The sequence below is a fragment of the Cebus imitator genome, unplaced genomic scaffold, assembly GCF_001604975.1.
Source record: "Cebus imitator isolate Cc_AM_T3 unplaced genomic scaffold, Cebus_imitator-1.0 Scaffold346, whole genome shotgun sequence".
Classification (NCBI taxonomy): domain Eukaryota; kingdom Metazoa; phylum Chordata; class Mammalia; order Primates; family Cebidae; genus Cebus; species Cebus imitator.
Genome location: NW_016107661.1, coordinates 532,232 through 550,106, shown reverse-complemented (window position 1 = coordinate 550,106; position 17,875 = coordinate 532,232). Strand labels below are relative to the sequence as shown.

General features: G+C 47.8%; 1 protein-coding gene across 5 annotated transcripts in view; it reads left to right on the top strand.

Moving 5' to 3' along the window:
• The window catches only part of GLYR1 (glyoxylate reductase 1 homolog), a 44,111-nt gene that overhangs the window by 16,940 nt on the left and 9,296 nt on the right, over positions 1-17,875 (top strand). For 2 of the 5 annotated variants that reach the window (XR_001818371.1, XM_017506017.1), the window contains exons 6-15: positions 5,522-5,608; positions 6,517-6,573; positions 7,740-7,790; positions 7,884-7,957; positions 12,493-12,592; positions 14,777-14,887; positions 15,572-15,673; positions 16,392-16,554; positions 16,838-17,017; positions 17,346-17,470. Coding sequence is in view for 3 of the 5 variants with exons in the window: in XM_017506017.1 (XP_017361506.1) it covers positions 5,522-5,608; positions 6,517-6,573; positions 7,740-7,790; positions 7,884-7,957; positions 12,493-12,592; positions 14,777-14,887; positions 15,572-15,673; positions 16,392-16,554; positions 16,838-17,017; positions 17,346-17,470 (1,050 nt within the window). In the remaining 2 variants the exon portion in view is untranslated. The other 3 variants (XR_001818372.2, XM_017506019.2, XM_017506024.2) reach the window with 2 other exon arrangements.

The following is a 17,875-nucleotide window of genomic DNA, read 5'->3' as shown; positions in this document are numbered from 1 at the left end:
CTCACACCTGCAGTCATAGCATTTTGGGAGGCTGAGGCAGGAAGATCACATGAGCCCAGGAGTTCAAGACCAGGCTGAGCAACATAGTAACACCCTTTCCTACAAAAAAAAAAAATTGTGGTGGCTTGTGCCTGTAATCCCAGCATTTTGAGAGACTGAGGTGAGCAGATTTCTTGAGCTTAGGAGTTCAAGATGAGCTCTACAAAAACTAAAAAATTGCCCAGACATGGTAGCTCACACCTGTCATCCCAGCACTTTGGAAGGCCAAGGCAGGAGGATCCCCTGAGGCCAAGAGTTCAAGACCAGCCTGGGCAACATAGGGAGACCCCATCTCTATTTTTTTTAGTTATTTAATATAAATGAATTAAAAATGAGCTGGGGTTGGTGGCATGTGCCTGTAGTCCCAGCTATTCAGGAGACTGAGGTGGGAAAATCACTTGAACCCAGGAGGTAGAAGTTACAGTGAGCCAAGATGATGCCACTGCACTTTAGTTTGGGTGACACATTGAGACCCTCTCTCAAAAAACAAAAAAGAAAAAAAAATAGCTGGGCCTAGTGGTACACACCTGTAGTCCCAGCTGCTTGGGAAGCTGAGGCGGGAGGATCACTTGAGCCCAGAGGTCAAGGCTGCAGTGATAGGTCACTACAGTTGTACCACTGTACTCCATCCTGGGCAGCTGTGTGAGACCCTAACTCAAAAAAAGACAGAAGCTGGAAATACAGGTTTTTATGTGAAATATCCCAATTTTAAATATGCTTAGTTCAAAAATATGTCTTGGGCACACAGGAACATCTCTGGGATGCCAGAGTGAGGCCTCTGTGAGAGACAGCCCTTCTCACTGTAAATGACCTAAGGCTGAGGGAGCGGTGAGAGGAATGGTGATGCTATCCCTGAATACCATGACCCCAGGGTTTGGAAAAACTATCAGCTGCAGTGCAGAGAAAACTTTATAGGGAGCATAATCTAAATTGATCCACAAAAAATGTAATGTGACTTCAGAGTTTATTTCCTGGAATCCAAAAGGAATCTGGGCTGTCAGATTTTATACTATTTCCCAAGTTGATATTGGCCTGGTATGTGGAGCCATGTATCTCACCAGTGACTGTGTCACCTCGGAGAGAAACACCTTCTCCTTGGATAAAGGGAAGTACAAAGCCGGGCGTGGTAGCTCACGCCTCTAATCCGAGCACTTTGGGAGGCCAAGGTGGGCCGATCACCTGAGGTCAGGAGTTCAAGACCAGCCTGATCAACACAGAGAAACCCCGTCTCTACTGAAAATACAAAATTAGCTGGGCATGGTGGCACATGCCTGTAATCCCAGCTACTCGGGAGGCTGAAGCCAGAGAATTGCTTGAACTGGGGAGGCAGAGGTTGCCGTGACCCAAGATCATGTCAATGCATTCCAGCCTGGGCAACAAGAGTGAAACTCTGTCTCAAAAAAAAAAAAAAAAGGAAGTCCAAAGGAGAGGGTATGACAAGGGCCCGGAGTTTGAATCACATATATGGGATCTTGACAAGGCACCTTTGCCTCAATTTCCTCATCTGATCGTTAGGAATTATAACAGTATGTGCCTCAGAGGTTCACTGTGGGGATTAAATGAGTGACATGGACACAGCACTTAGAACAGTGCCAGTGTACAAGGCATTTGATAAGTTCATTCGGTTTATTTCACAGACAGTAGCCAGTTGTGCAGTGAGAACACCAGAGGCCCCTGACCAGGCTTACAGGGACTCATCTCACAAGCTCCCAGTGAACAGCAGCCTGCCCTTGGGTCTGAATTATTAATCTGGGGAGTAGTGTAGCATACCTTGGAGATACTGCAGGTTTGATTCCAGACCATTGCAGGTCACACAAATGCGTTGGTTTCCCAGTGCCTGTATAAGTTATGTTTATACTGTAGCCTGTTAAGTGGCACAATAGCAGTATATCTTTTAAAAATGTATATCTTTTTAAAAATGTACATACCTTAAGTTAAAAATAACTTCATTGCAGCCGGACACAGTGGCTCACTTCTGTAATCCTAGCACTTTGGGAGGCGAAGGCAGGTGGATCACAAAGTCAGGCATTTAAGACCAGCCTGGACAGCAGAGTAAAACCCCATCTCTACTAAAAATACAAAAACATTAGCCGGGCGTGGTGGCGCATGTTTGTAATCCCAGCTACTCAGGAGGCTGAGGCAGGAGAATCACTTGAACCCGGGAGGTAGAGGTTGCAGTGACCCGAGATTGTACCACTGCACTCCAGCCTAGGCAACAGAGCGAGACTCTGTTTAAAAAAAAAAAATGCTTCATTGCTTAAAACAAAAAAAATGCTGACACAAAGACATAAAGTGAGCACACGCTGTTGGGAAAATGGCCTCCATAGACTTGATTGACACTGGGTTGCCACAAACCTTCAATTCGTTTAAAAAAAAAAAAAAGTGCAACACTTATGAAGCACAATAAAATAAAGCGCAATAAAACAAAATGTGTTTGTGGTCCAGGAGCTCTACCTTCTATTGACCTTTCAAGGTGCCCTTCCTGCCTGGTCTTTGTGCTCGGCCTGGCCCATAGTGAAAGGACAGAGCTGGCGAGTAGTACAGGACAGATAGGTGTTTCAGTTCAGCACCTTCAGACAAGTAGGGAATCGGTGCCTGGGCTTTGGAATTTAGGTGCATTTTAAATGTGATCTAGGCTGGGCATGGTGACTCATGCCTATAATCCCAGCACTTTGGGAGGCTGAGGCGGGCAGGTCAGGAGATCAAGAGATTGAGACCATCCTGACCAACATGGTGAAACCTCCTCGTCTTTACTAAAAAAAAAAAAAAGAAAAAAAAATATATACATATATATGTTAGCTGGACGTGGTAGCGCATGCCTGTAGTCCCAGCTACTCAGGAAGCTGAGGTAGGAGAATTGCTTGAACCTGGGAGGTGGAGGTTGCAGTGAGCCAAGATCAGGCCACTGCACTTCAGCCTGGTGACAGAGCAAGACTCCGTCTCAAAAAGAAAAAGTGATCTCTCCTGTAGTCTCAGAGGAGGGTGTTTGTGTGTGTGTTGCTATAGTAATTGTCATCTGGCTGGTGAGCTTCTCTTAGAAACAGTGAACAGTCGCATAGGCTGATAACTTGGCAAAGCCCCAGATGAGTGCCATTCCTGGACATAATCTCCTGCCCTGTGAGGATTAGTGGAAAAGGCTGACCTTGATGGCAGAGGCGTCGATTACATGCAGGCAGAGGAAGGCTGGGAAGTTAAATACAAGTTAAAAATGTAGCCTCCCCATCACATTATCATTGTGTGAGATGCTCCATGGTGACACTTGACTGATGCCTGCTTTATCACACAGTGCAAATACAGAACACACCCGTCATTGCAGAATATTCTTTTGGGCAGCTCTGGGCTGGGCCTTTCTTTTCCCCAAAAAACCTGTATTCAGCAAATGTTTATTGAGCAATTCTACCATAGACCAAATGCCTGGAGGGAGAGCAGCTTAAAAGTCAGACAAGGCTCATTCAATAAATATTGAACCTGGACTGTATGCCAGCGTGGGTTTTAGAGTAGGCAAAGCTGGCAGAGTTCTTGCTTTCCTAGGACATGCTTCTAATATGACAGACCCTGGAACCAAATTCTGTCAGTCACCCCGGCACAGTGGCTCACTCCCATAATCCCAGCACTTTGGAAGGTCAAGATAGGAGGATCACTTGAGGCCAGAAGTTAGAGACCAGCCTGGCCAACATAGCAAGACCCTATAAAAACAAAAAATTAATAATTATTTTTTAAAATAATTGCAAATAATAAATCTACAAAAATAAAAAATTAGCTGGGCATGGTGGCACACACCTATAGTCCCAGCTACCCAGGAGGCTGAGGTGGGAGGATCACTTGAGCTCAGGTGGTTGAGGCTGCGGTGACCTCTGATTAAGCCCCTGAACTCCAGCCTGGGTGACAGAGCTGGAGTATGCCTCCAAATTAATAAATAAATTGTATCTACCACACCAGTGACTGGCTCGGTTACCTTAGGCAAGGCTACTTAAGCTCTGTGTGCCTTAGTTTCCTCTTCTGTAAAAGAAGATTATAATAGTTCTATAAAAGGAGATAACAGTTTTGTTTCTTGAAGGGATGAGAATTACATGAGAACATACGTATTAAATAGCATTTACGTGATGTCTAGTGCATTGTAAGCCCTATGAAAGCATTTGCTGTCATTATAATCCACATCAGCATTATGTTCTGTGGGCAAAGGTACAGAGAGGTCAGTTGAAGCCGCTCTGATAAGGTGACATTTCAACAGAGTCCTAAAATGAGCCTGAGCCAAGGAGGTAACTGTGGGAAGAACATTCCCAGTAGCACAAAGGCACCAGGGCAGGCACGTGCTTGGTGTGTTTAGGGCTGGGGTGGAAGGCCAGCAGAGTGCTAACGAGCTGGAGAGCAGTGGGAGGGAAGGAAGAAATAGGACTTGAGGTTGGAGATTGGCATGGGGTGGATGGGAGAGTGCAGAACTTGCAAGCCCCTCCCTGTAGGCCATGTTCATAAAGCCCGTAGCTTCACTATGTAAGACTGGAAGCCAGTCTTAGGCAGAGAAGTATCACGGTCTGATTTGTCTTTTTGATAGATCACTCTGGCTGCTGTGTAGAGACTGGACTCTAAGTGGAAGCAGGGAGGTTTATTTTTGCAACTGTCCAGGTGGCCAGTGATGGTGGTCTGAGTTTGGGTATTAGTAGCCAGAATGGTGAGAAGGGGTTGGGCACATCCCCAGCCGTAAAGCCCCATTTGTTACCAGTGGATTAGAGAAGAGAGGGGTCAAGAAGGGCTCTAAAGATGTTGGCCTGGTAGAATGGAGCAGGTGTTCTCTAAGACTGGAAAAATGTCAGGAGTGGTTTAGGCAGGGGTGTCAGGAGGGCCACTGTAGCTGGAAGGAAGCAACCAAGGAAAGGAAATGCAGGGTAGCATCAGAGCAGTGGAGAGGGCCCAGACCAGTGTTAAAACTGGAAAGACGACCCTTTGCCCAGGAAGAACGTGAGCCGGGAACTTCGGTGAAGAGGAGCCGCTTGCCCTACCACGTCCTCGCCTGTGTCCATCTCAGGATAGCTTGGGCTCTTGGGTTCCAGCCACTCTGGAGGTTAATTCTGCCTTTGTTATGGTGGCTATAAAATGTGGGCAGATCTCCCCAGCACCACGTGGTTTTGTTTGTTTTTTTTGAAATATGGTGGATTCCTTCTGAAGCCGCTCTTGTTGTCGAAATGTTCGGTATTCACCATCAGAAATGTGCTCTGCAACTTTGTGGACAGTACTGCAGATCATACTTGGGCTTTTTAATTACCTCCATCCTTGTGAAATTTAGACATAAGCACATGTTTTATTATTTCCAGAATCAAGAAGAGTCACTGTGTGTTAATGGGAAGAACTGGCTCATTTCTCCTGAGGGACAGTCATCAGAACGGTGGCTGGGGGTTGGCTTGAACTTGCACCTAGACCATGGCACTTGCAAGGGGTTTCATTGGGGTTTGAATGTGATTTTAAAATGCCCTGCCCCTCCCTCTAGGATCTCACCATCCCAGAGTCTAGTACTGTGAAGGGGATGATGGCCGGACCAATGGCCACGTTTAAATGGCAGCCGACCGCAAGCGAGGTAAGGAGCTCTCCTGCCGGCAGCAGCTTAGGGCTGCAGCTTAGGGCTGGGTTCCTGGCGTCCCTTTGTGATCCTCTTTTTCCTTTTTCATCTTTTTCTTTTGTGTGAGGCTTAATTTATTATTACAAAATAGTATAGAAGTCAATGAGATAAAAAATTAAAAATCTCCTCCCTCTGGCTTGAGCACTGTAAAGTTTGAGGTGACTGATTTCAGACCTTTGGGATGCCCACTCAGCATTCATTTAGATGATGATAGAACTATGTTTAGTTTTTGTTATTGTGGGCAGGGCTGTTTTTCATAAAAGTGGGATCATCTCACAAGTTTTCCCCGCTGATATTTAGTAAACACCCTCTCATTGTCTGTAATTACAACTTTGATGTTTGGTTCTGTTACCCTTGGTGCAGCTGCGCCTGTTGCTGGGCATAATAATGGAAAGCCCATGCCTGCAGGTCCGCCATCCTGGCTACTCTGTTTCTGTTAATATGCTCAGTAAGATGAGATCCCCCAGGGCATAGGTACCAGACACAAGTAGGCCAAAAACCCTGAAATTCCGGAGAATAGATGTGACTTAGCCTGCTGGGTCATCTGCCGTACCTGATAAGTACTGAATTTATAAAACACTAGTATGCTTATTAATATTTTCCCACCGGATTATTGGAATAATTTGCGTACCAACCTAGCAGAATCATCTCTTCTTTTCCACTTGAAAGCCAGTTTTCCTCTAGCTGGAATGGGGGTTGTTTATAAAAGTCTTAGGCTAAAATGGGAAAACAGTTTCCATACAATTGTGAAAAAAGAGACCAGAATCCAGAGGTGTTCCAGCCATAGGAGAGTCCAGTTACCAGGGAGAAGGAAATGACCTTTGGTGGCAGATAACTGGTTTTATTTCATTGTTTTCTGGTTTCAGCCTGTTAAAGATGCAGATCCTCATTTCCATCATTTCCTGCTAAGCCAAACAGAGAAGGTGAGTTGCCCTTTGAGGCTCTTGGCCCTTGGTCAGGGGCTGGCCAAGGAGTACTCCTCCACTGGTTCCTGGCCTGGCCAATCTGAAAAGTGAGGCTCTTCCAGTGCACTGCCCAGAGCAACTAGCCCAGAAGCCCCTGTATGGGCCCACTAATGAGCCAAGCATTGTTAAGATTAAAAATAAATCCAAAGGCCAGGCACAGTGACTCACACCTGTAATCCCAGCACTTTGGGAGGCCTAAGCAGGTGGATCACCTGAGATCAGGAGTTTGAGACCAGGCTGGCCAACCTAGGGAAACCCTTGTCTCTACTAAAAATATAAAAATTAGCCGGGAGTGGTGGCGGGTGCTTATAGTCCCAGCTACTCAGGAAGCAGAGGTTGAGCAACCTGCCTGGGAGACAGAGCAAGACTCTGTCTCATAATAAACAAACAATAAACCCAAAAAAAGCTTTTAAAACTCAGCCAGCTATGTAGTTCAGACATTCATGGAGACCTTTAGAGGCTAGGGCATTGTCCGGGTGTGGTGGCTCACACCTGTAATCCAAGCACTTTGAAGGCCAAGGCGGGCGGATCACCTCAGGATGGGAGTTCAAGACCAGCCTGACCAACATGGTGAAACCTCGTCTTAAAAAATAAAAACATTAAAAATAATAAAAAATAAAAAATACAGCCTAGGGCATAGGGCAGAAACCAAACGTTGTACACGGTCAGCCCTTCCCTCTCCCCACCACCACCCCGCCATGAACTAGCCCATGTTGCATGGCAGACATATCTTGAGGCACACTCCCAAGTCCTGTGGATGCAGAGGGATGCTCTCCCAAGTCTGCAGGGTTACAGGTTAGGCTGAGCCTTGCTAGGATCTGATGAGAGTTTGTGGATTTGGAGTTGGACAGATATGGGTTCCAAGCTTGTAACTTTGGCACATGACCTCACACCTCTGGTTCTCAACACCATGGCCAGCAAAAAGACCTTGTAGAATTGCATGGGGACTTGAATGAGGTAATGTGTATGAACTTCCTAGTATAAATTTGGAGTTGACTAAAGTATATAACAAATACGTATTTGATGTTCACTTCCCACTTTAGGCTAATCCTTTTAGGGGATTATTATGAAGACTGGTTAAGTCTTCAGTTTAGTAAGTGGCCTCTTTTCTCCTTCTTTATTAGCCAGCTGTCTGTTACCAGGCAATCACAAAGAAGTTGAAAATATGTGAAGAGGTACGTAGGCGTCATACCTCTCCATTTTAATTTTCACCTGGGGCCTTAAACTGCGTGCAGACTGACTTTATGATGTGTGCTTCCTATCCATAGGAAACTGGCTCCACCTCCATCCAGGCAGCTGACAGCACAGCGGTGAATGGCAGCATCACACCCACAGACAAAAAGTAGGACCTTTGACGAAAAGGCCTCCAGTGGCCCTGGTTCTGTTGAGGGTGGGAAGAACATGACCGCAGGGGATTGAATGGGATTCCAGCTATTGCTGGGATTGAATGGAAAAGGCGGGAACATTGTAACTCGTACTGATACTGATTTGTCTAGAAGCAGTTTGACTCATAGGAGTCAGAAGCTGTGTAAATCTATAGTAAGGTCTCCCTTGGGCATAAGCTGAGGGATTGACTCCAGAACTCAAGAGCAAGGAGCACTTGGATCAGTGGTCCTCAGACTTCCCTGTGCCTTAGAGTCACCTGGAAGATGGCTTCTGAGTCAGTATGTCTGGGCGGGGCCCAAGAATTTGTATTTTTAACCAGTTCCCAGGTGTACTGCTGCTCCTGGCCGGAGAGCCACACTGTGAGAACCACTGGCTGAGTAGAATCATGATGAAGCCCCAAAATTGGCCATGGTGGGGCAGGTGGGGGAAGAGAGATGAAGGTGCTTGAGGGTCCTCACTGGGCGCCTGCTGGCTGTCGTGGACCCTGCCCAGTGTGGGTGGGGCAATCCCTGGACATGCTCACAGACCCAGCTTCCACCGAGCATTACCTCTGTGCCTGTTCTGTAGGCCCATCTCTTCTATAGAGTCTTGTTGACAAAAAGGTGTCTTTTCTAAGAAAACCTGTTCTCTGGAGCAAGTCAGCTAAGTCAGTCTTCAGTTTGTGCCTTTCACATTGTCTTCTCAGACTGAAAACACTGCATCTTTTACTTTATGTTTTTGTACTGTTGAAATCACCAATTATACCAGTTATTTTTGGTGAACTTCCCCCTGTAGAGGAGAGGAGATAAGGGCATATTAGGTGCTAACAAAGGGGGAGAAGAAGGTCAGCTGTTAATTTAATGAGGATTGTGTTAGTTTTAAAAACAAAACAGGATGGGGCTGAGGACGGAATCCTGATGTTTTCACCCAGCACGTTTATTGGCCCATTAGTCAAATTTTAATATGAGTATGAAGCCAGCATCAAAACCAACCAGTTTCGGTGTTGCCCAACCCACCTTAATCCACATTTCCGTCTTATTTGGGGCCCAGTGTGAAGGAGTTTCAGTTGCCATCTTAAAAATCCAGAAGCAGTCAGGCACAGTGGCTCATGCGTGTAATCCCAGCACTTTGGGAGGCCAAGGTGGGCAGAGACCATGAGGTCAAGAGGTCGAAACCATCCTGGTCAGCATGGTGAAACCCTGTCTCTACTAAACTACAAAAAAATTAGCTGGGTGTGGTGGCATGCACCTGTAGTCCCAGCTATTGCGGAAGCTGAGGCAGGAGAATCGCTTAAACCTGGGAGGTGAAGGTTGCAGTGAGCCGAGATCATGCCATTGCACTGCAGCCTGGAGATAGAGTGAGACTCTGTCTCAAAAAAAAAATACAGAAGCTTGGCCAGGCGTGGTGGCTCACGCCTGTAATCCCAGCACTTTGGGAGACCGAGGTGAGCGGATCATCTGAGGTCAAGAGTTCAAGACCAGCCTGGCCAACATGGTGAAACCCTGTCTCTACAAAAATTAGCCAGGCATGATGGCGGGTACCTGTAATCTCAGCTACTGGGGGGGCTGAGGCAGGAAAATCGCTTGAACCCAGGAGATGGAGGTTGCAGTGAGCCAAGATCACACAGTTGCACTACAGCCTGGGCAACAGAGCCAAACAGCCTCAAAAAAAAAAATCCGGAAGCTTCATCCCAGGTCTACTGGACTTCCTAGAACACCAAGAAAGAAAAGGGAATTCACCTGTCGTGATTTAGAATCATGGGGGAATATTGCAGTACCCAAATAATGAGTGACAAGAAGATACCTCCTTGTTTTTAAGCCTCAACTTGAAGCAGTGGGCCAGGGGGCCTATTTTGGTGAGGAAGGCGGTAGGTTCCATTTTCAACATGTCATCCAAATTAATACAGGCTCAGACCGGGAGAATGTGAGCAGCTCATATTCTAGCAGAGATTAGGGGCCCATTTGTAGGGATGGTTCCAGAAGACCAAAACCATGGAAAGGATGACGGAGTCAAAGTGGAGGAGCTGCAAGGAATGTCCAGCACTCAGAGAAAGCCTAAATTGAAAACAAGAATATGGCCAAGTACAGTGGCTCATGCTTGTAATCCCCACACTTTGAGAAACTAAAGCAGAAGGATCTCTTGAGGCTAGGAGTACATGACCAGCCTGGGCAACACAGCAAGACGCCATCTCTACCAAAAATTTTTAAAACTTATCCAAGCATGGTGGCACACATCTATAGTTCTAGCTGCTCAGGGGTGCTGAGGTGGGAGGATCACTTGAGCCCAGGACTTTGAGGCTGCAGTGAGCTGTGATCACACCATTGCACTCCAGCCTGGGAGACAGCAAAATGCTGTCTCTAACAAAAGAAAAGAAGCTGGGCACAGTGGCTCACACCTGTAATCCTAGCAGTTTGGGAGGCCAAGATGAGAGGGTTGCTTGAGACCAGAAGTTTGAGACCAATGTGGCCAACATAGCAAGACCCACCCCATGCCCCTTTTTAAATAAATAAATAAAAATAAATTTTAAAAATATAAAATAAAGCAAGAACTTGACAAATAAATAAATAAAAATAAATTTTAAAAATATAAAATAAAGCAAGAACTTGACATGATCAGAAATTAGGAAAGAGGCTTTTTTTTTTGGGGGGGGTGGGGGGGGCAGACTCTTGGTCTGTTACCCAGGCTGGAGTGCAGTGGCGAGATCTCGGCTCACTGCAAACTCCACCCACTGGGTTCAAGCAATTCTTCTGCCTCAGCCTCCTGAGTAGCTGGGATTACAGACACGTGCTACCCCACCCAGCTAATTTTTGTATTTTTAGTAGAGACAGGGTTTTACCATATTGGCCAGGCTGATCTTGAATTTCTGACCTTGTGATCTGCCCACCTCGGCCTCCCAAAGTGTCGGGATTACAGGTGTGAGCCACCGAGCCCCGCCAAAAGAGGCATTCTTTAGCACCCTTGTCACATGCAAGGAGAAGTAAAGAAGTACAACAATCAAGAAAAGACAGTTGGGCAAGCTAGAAGTCACCTGTAAAAGCAGGTTGAAATAGCAGCAATGGTGGCCAGCCAGCCCCCAGCTCTCAGGGTTGCAGGAAGGAGCAGGCAGAGTATATGAATGTGTGTGAGCAGACTGGCCAATGAGTACTTCTGTCACAAAGATCAGGAAGGACCTGTGGAAGGAAGGGCTGGGGGAGTGCTGAGAGGTTTGGGGGAAGGCAGGCATGGGGAGAAGGATTTGTGGACTGGGAAAGTTTGGGTTCCAAGCTCAGGTGAAGGACTTAGCTTTGGAGAGGAGGGGCAAGGCTCACTCTGTTGATAACAGGAAGACTGGAAAGGCAATGTATGGCTGGAGAATTGAAGTTGGGAAAGAGAGGTGAAAATTGTGGTCCTGGTTCTTGCAGTCAAGGAATTTGCCTGGCTCTGAACACACGGCTTCAGTGACTTGTGGTGGACCCTCTTGTGCTATAAAGTAGTATCCAAGGCTGGGTGCAGTGGCTCACAACCTGCAATCCCAGGACTTAGGGAGGCTGAGGTGGGTGGATCCCTTAAGCCCAAGAGTCCGAGACCAGCTTGGGCAACATGGCAAAAGCCTGTCTCCTAAAAAATTAGCCAGGTGTTGTGACACATGCCTGTATTCTCAGCTACCCCGGAGGCTAAAGGGAAAGGATTACTTGAGCCCGGGCAGTCAAGGCTACAACGAGCCATGATCAAACCACTGCACTCCAGCATAAGCAACAGAGCAACAACAGAACATTTTTTGAGAAACTGTCTCAAAAAATAATAAATAAAGTGGCATCTGAAAGCCTAGCACTCAAGATGGCTGATTGGCAAACCATTTCAAGGGCCGAAGACAAATGTCCGGTTTCTCACTGTAAATGGCATTGTGAGCTCAGACCCTCTATCAAAGCAACAAGAGGACCTTGCCTTGGGAGACTGGCCCTGAACCATACACGTTATACTTTTTTCTGTGACTGTCAAGGGTTTCAAAATGCCTGTTTACATCCTCGGACACGTTTAGACCATGGCATAAGAAAAGATCCATGTGCGAGCACGGTGGCTCATGCCTGTAATCCCAGCATTTTGGGAGGCCAAGGTGGGCGGATCATGAGATCAGGAATTCAAGACCAGCCTGACCATCATGGTGAAACCCCGTCTCTACTAAAAATACAAAAATTAGTGAGGCGTGGTGGTGCACACCTGTAATCCCAGCTACCCGGGAAGCTGAGGCAGGAGAATCGCTTGAACCTGCAAGGCAGAAGTTGCAGTGAGCCGAGATCGCGCCACTGCACTCCAGCCTGGGCAACAAGAGGGAAACTCCATCTCAAAAAAGTAAAGACCCATGTGCCTGACACCCCTGGCTCTGCAGGTGGATTGGCACACTGCTGTTGCTGGTGGTCTGACTTCCCCCACCCCAGGCTATATAAAGGAGCAAGCCTTGTGCTGCATGAAGGACTCATCATCACTCTGTCCCTCCCACTCTGCTGTGAACTCATCAGTCTCTGTCTGTTTCAGGATAGGATTTTTGGGCCTTGGTCTCATGGGAAGTGGAATCGTCTCTAACTTGCTAAAAATGGGTCACACAGTGACTGTCTGGAACCGCACTGCAGAGAAGGTAAGCATTCAGGGGTGGTGCCTGTTCGTTCAGGGGAGTGTGGGATAACCATAGGGTGGAAATCTCCCCCTGCTATCTCAGCATTCTGCATGCAGTAGAGTAGAAGCCAAGCTTCTAGTCCAGGCAAGTAGAAATGTAGATGCCTAAACTTAGGATGTTATTATAAAAACTAAGCATTTAAAAATACCCAGTGGGTAAAAAATGAGGAAAAACATCCCCCGCTTCGGTTTGAAATCCTTGTTTCCATACCTTTACGAACATACACACTTACAGTGAGTGTCATTCACGTGGAGTGTGTGGGTAGATCTTGGTTCTTTTTAGCGGCTGCGTGGTATTCTGCATGCTGGAGCATTCTGCAGTAATGGCAGTGTTTCACATCTGTGCTGTCCAGTGCAGTAGCCATTAGCCACTGGAGGCTATTAAACATTGACAACATGGTTAGTACAGCTGAATAACTGAAATTTTATCTCATCTAAATTAAAATTTAAATAGTCTCATGTGGCTATCATATTAGACAGCATGAGTTTAGAAGTTCTCAACCTCAGGTGGTGGTCCATGGCTTCAGAAGATCTGAAGCCTAGAGATGGCGTTCCAAAGCCATGAATGATCGCCTTTTGTAATGGAGAAAGGCAATGGTTCCCACCAAGTTCTTATCCAAGAAAAGGTGAAAGGCCATGGCCTGACTACCAGAAAACTGAAGCACCGCACTCCTGCACGGAACAAAGGAAGAGAGACTAAAAAGTCCCAGCCTCGCCAGGCGCAGTGGCTCAAGCCTGTAATCCCAGCACTTTGGGAGGCCGAGGCGGGTGGATCACGAGGTCAAGAGATCGAGACCATCCTGGTCAACATGGTGAAACCCCGTCTCTACTAAAAATACAAAAAATTAGTTGGGCATGGTGGCGCGTGCCTGTAATCCCAGCTACTCAGGAGGCTGAGGCAGGAGAATTGCCTGAACCCAGGAGGCGGAGGTTGCGGTGAGCCGAGATCGCGCCATTGCACTCCAGCCTGAGTAACGAGAGCGAAACTCCGTCTCAAAAAAAAAAAAAAAAAAAAAAAAAAAAAAAAAAAAAAAAAAAAAAAAAAAAAAAAAAAAAAAAAAAAAAAAAAAAAAAGTCCCAGCCTCTTAACATGGTTAGGTATGGTGGCTCATGCCTATAATCCCAGCACTTTCGGAGGCCAAGACAGGTAGACCGCTTGAGCTTGAGACCAGCCTAGGCAACATGGCAAGACCCCATCACAATTTCTGTTTTCTTAAAAAATATATATTTTTTTTCTTTTTGAGGCAGTCTTGCTCTGTCGCCCAGGTTGGAGTGCAGTGGCACGATCTTGGCTCACTGCAACCTCTGCTTCCCAGGTTCAAGTGATCTTCCTGCATCAGCCTCTTGAGTAGCTGGAATTACAGGCAAATGCCACCATAGCTGGCTAATTTTTGAATTTTTAATAGAGATGGAGTTTCACTGTGTTGGCTAGGCTGGTCTCGTATTCTTGACCCCAAGTGATCTACCCACCTCATCATCCCAAAGTGCTGGGATTACGGGCGTGAGCCACCGTGCCTGGCCTGAAAAAAAAAAATTAATGCACATAGTGTGGTTAAGCTTGTTTGTGAAAGGAGTGGGCGTGCACATGTCTGCACAGCAAGGTGCTTCTGGGAGCCCTGTGAACAATATAGCAATGGCATGAGCTGGAAGGAGGTGTCATTGCTGGAGTATTGGAGCTGATGACTTTAAATTTAAGTGCTTTTAGGCACTGCAAGAAGTCTTATTAATGTGACAGCAGTGTTGAGAAACAACCCAAAAAGGAATGGCCACCAGGCGGAAGGCTCCCTGCCACAGCCCCACGTCCCCAGCAGAGTGTTGATAGCTCAGGGCCATAGCCAGGACAGCACAGTGGGGCTGAGGACAGGGACTGTTCACGTCCCATTCTTCAAATGGCACACCTTCAGCAGACACTCATGAAGCAGTTCATCATCTTAGGCACCCAGTCAGGCCAAAACTGAAGATGGCCAGTAAAAGGCCCCATGCACTTCCTCAAAAGTTGGGCTCCCATCTCCATGACCCAGGCTCCTGGACTCAGCCTCCTGCCTTGGGAGGCCAGCCAGGAGGCCTGGTCAGCGCTTCTCTGGCCTGGCTGGCATGTTTGTTGTGCACTGCCTACAGCTCACGTTAGGATCTGTGACTTTTGCAGTGTGATTTGTTCATCCAGGAGGGGGCCCGCCTAGGAAGAACCCCCGCTGAAGTCGTCTCAACCTGTGACATCACTTTCGCTTGTGTGTCGGATCCCAAGGCGGCCAAGGACGTAAGGACCCCCTCCCTTCCCTCAGCGACTTGGGTCACAGCCAGGATTGCTGGCTGGCCTCCTCCCCTCCTTCCCTGCACACCAAGTGAGTGTCCATATGTGGGGGGCTGGATTTCCCGTCAGGGGCCATCCTCTACTGTGAAGGGTGTTTGCATTAATTGAATACAGACTTCCTTTAATTCAAAACATAGAATGAACACTACCAGGACCCTTGAAGTCTGTGCTAAAGTGGGTCTTAACAGGCTTCATCTGTTCTTGTTGAGGTGGAAGCTTTGGGGCCAAGAGTGCCTTTGGTCCAGGTGCCAAGCTTCTTTGTTTAGCTGTGGCTGTATTTGTATGTTTTACAAGTTCAAGTGCAGTAGTCGTCTTCTTAAACTGGTGACTAGCCTATTCCAAGTAAATCTAAAGAACCCCAAAAATAAATGCTGAGGTTTAATTCTTTTAAATGCTTTTTTTTTTTAATAAAAAGAAATGCACACATTTACATTCTTTTTTTAAAGATAAATGGGAGCATGCAAAAAGTATTTTTCTATCCCTTGCTGATTTCATTGTTCTTCCCTTTTCAGCTTGATAGAAATCAGGAAATGAGCCAAAACAGCAGCAGGATTCTGATCTGAGGTCTGTAGGGCTCCTGAGCATCTGCCTGGGAGCCTGGGCTATTGCTTCTCCCTTGTGTCCCCACAGCTGGTGCTGGGCCCCAGTGGTGTGCTGCAAGGGATCCGCCCTGGGAAGTGCTACGTGGACATGTCAACAGTGGACGCTGACACGGTCACTGAGCTGGCCCAGGTAGCAGCCTTGCTCGGGCTGGCTCTCCAGCATCCTTTCTATCTGAACCCAAGACCCAGGCTTACAAGAGTGGGCAATTTGGTTACTCTAGAGCCAAAGCCAGAGAGAGAAGAGGAGAGACAAGTAGCCTTGGGACTAGCCTATCCCGTGCTCCACCTTCAAACCACAGGTCGTCTGAACAGCCATGGGCAGTCGCTGCATTGCTGGGATGGGCATCAAGTCCTGGAGCTGCCAGCCTTATGATGAGAAGCAACCCAGGCTGCCCGCCTGGCATTGGGGTTTGAGCAGCTATCTGCATGTGACACTGGCAAAGCATCCCTCCTCCCCAAACATCTGGCCCAAATAAGGGAGTGGGGACTTTGGGACCCACGTATGTTCTGAGGGAAGAGCAGCATCCACAGGGGAGTTGTGTGTTCAGCCGAGGCATTGGCATGGTCATATCTGGTTCTAGTTGTTGATCTCTAAGAAAGTCCTAATCAGTGGGCGCCTGTGTGGAGACCCCCACATCTCATCACTGCTGTGATTCGGCCTGTCTGACCTGCACATGGTTAGTCCCTGGGTTCGGGTGTCAGCTATAGGGCCTTGGTATGGGTGGCCATGCCCTCCAGCTCTGGAAGGCATTATGAGCAGCCATGGCCACCCTGCAACAGTCCTTGCGTCCTGCCCAGAGACCCCTGGGAGAGGTGAGGCCTCCAGAAGTGGTGACTTTTCTTTCCAGGTGATTGTGTCCAGGGGGGGGCGCTTTCTGGAGGCCCCCGTCTCAGGGAATCAGCAGCTGTCTAATGATGGGATGTTGGTGATCTTAGCGGCTGGAGACAGGGGCTTATACGAGGACTGCAGCAGCTGCTTCCAGGCGATGGGGAAGACCTCCTTCTTCCTAGGTAACATGGCTGCACCCGTCAGGCCTGCAGCGTGGGGCCACATACCCTCTATATCACACTGATGACAACGTCAGTCCCACGCGGCCTTTCTGCCAGGGGCCCCGGGGAAGATTTCCTTTCACCTGCATAGTCATTGCGTGGAAGGAGGATGAGCCAGTCTGCTGGGGGCAGGTGAAGGGGGCCACCCCTGGAGAGAGGTGGGTCTGAGCAGAGGTGAGGGCAGGCAGAGAGGCCCTGCCTGTGGCTTTCTTGGGCCGTGACCATGAGTCTTTGCCCTGGGCAGGTGAAGTAGGCAACGCAGCCAAGATGATGCTGATTGTGAACATGGTCCAAGGGAGCTTCATGGCCACTATCGCCGAGGGGCTGACCCTGGCCCAGGTGACAGGCCAGTCCCAGCAGACACTCTTGGACATCCTCAATCAGGGACAGTTGGCCAGCATCTTCCTGGACCAGAAGTGCCAAAGTGAGTTGCCTTTGGCCCCTTTTCTTGTGTTTGGTGTTTGATTAGAGCAGGGGAGTAGTTCAGGGATTCAGTGAGCATGAAAGATCCCCCTCTCCGGTTATTCCCTGACCCTGGCCAGAGGAGGTTCAGAAACACAGTGGGAGGGATTTGGGGGTAAAGTCTGGGAGCTCTAGCTCTCAGGTGTCTAAAGGTGTGGGAGGAGCCAGGAGGCCGAGGCTATGTGGAACTGAGCCCTGAATATGTTTTAGGTATTGAGCCCTGATGGATTGTAGGTGGTTTTTAATTTCAGGTCCTTTCCTTTTGTCTGATATTGGCTTTTTCTCCTCAGATATCCTGCAAGGAAACTTTAAGCCTGATTTCTACCTGAAATACATTCAGAAGGATCTCCGCTTAGCCATTGCGCTGGGCGATGCGGTCAACCATCCGACTCCCATGGCAGCTGCAGCCAACGAGGTAGGGCAGCTTGACAGAGGTTGTGGCCCAGGCCCCAGGACCCTTCAGTTTCTCGAGACAGAGTCTCACTCTTGTTGCCCAGGCTGGAGTGCAGCAGTGTGATCCCAGGTCACTGCAGCCTCTGCCTCCTGGGTTCAAGTGATTCTCATGCCTTAGCTTCCCAAGTAGCTGGGATTTCAGGCGTGCCCCAACCTATCTAACTAATTTTTGTATTTTTACCAGAGATAGGGTTTCACCACTATCTCCAGTTGGCTAGGCTGGTCTCGAACTCCTGACCTCAGGAGATCTGCCTGCCTTAGCCTCTCAAAGTTCTGGGATTATAGGAATGAGCCACTGCATCCAGCTTCTTTGTTCTTTTTCTGACCCTTTAAAGTGGAATCTTTTTTTCCTTTTTTTTTTTTTTTT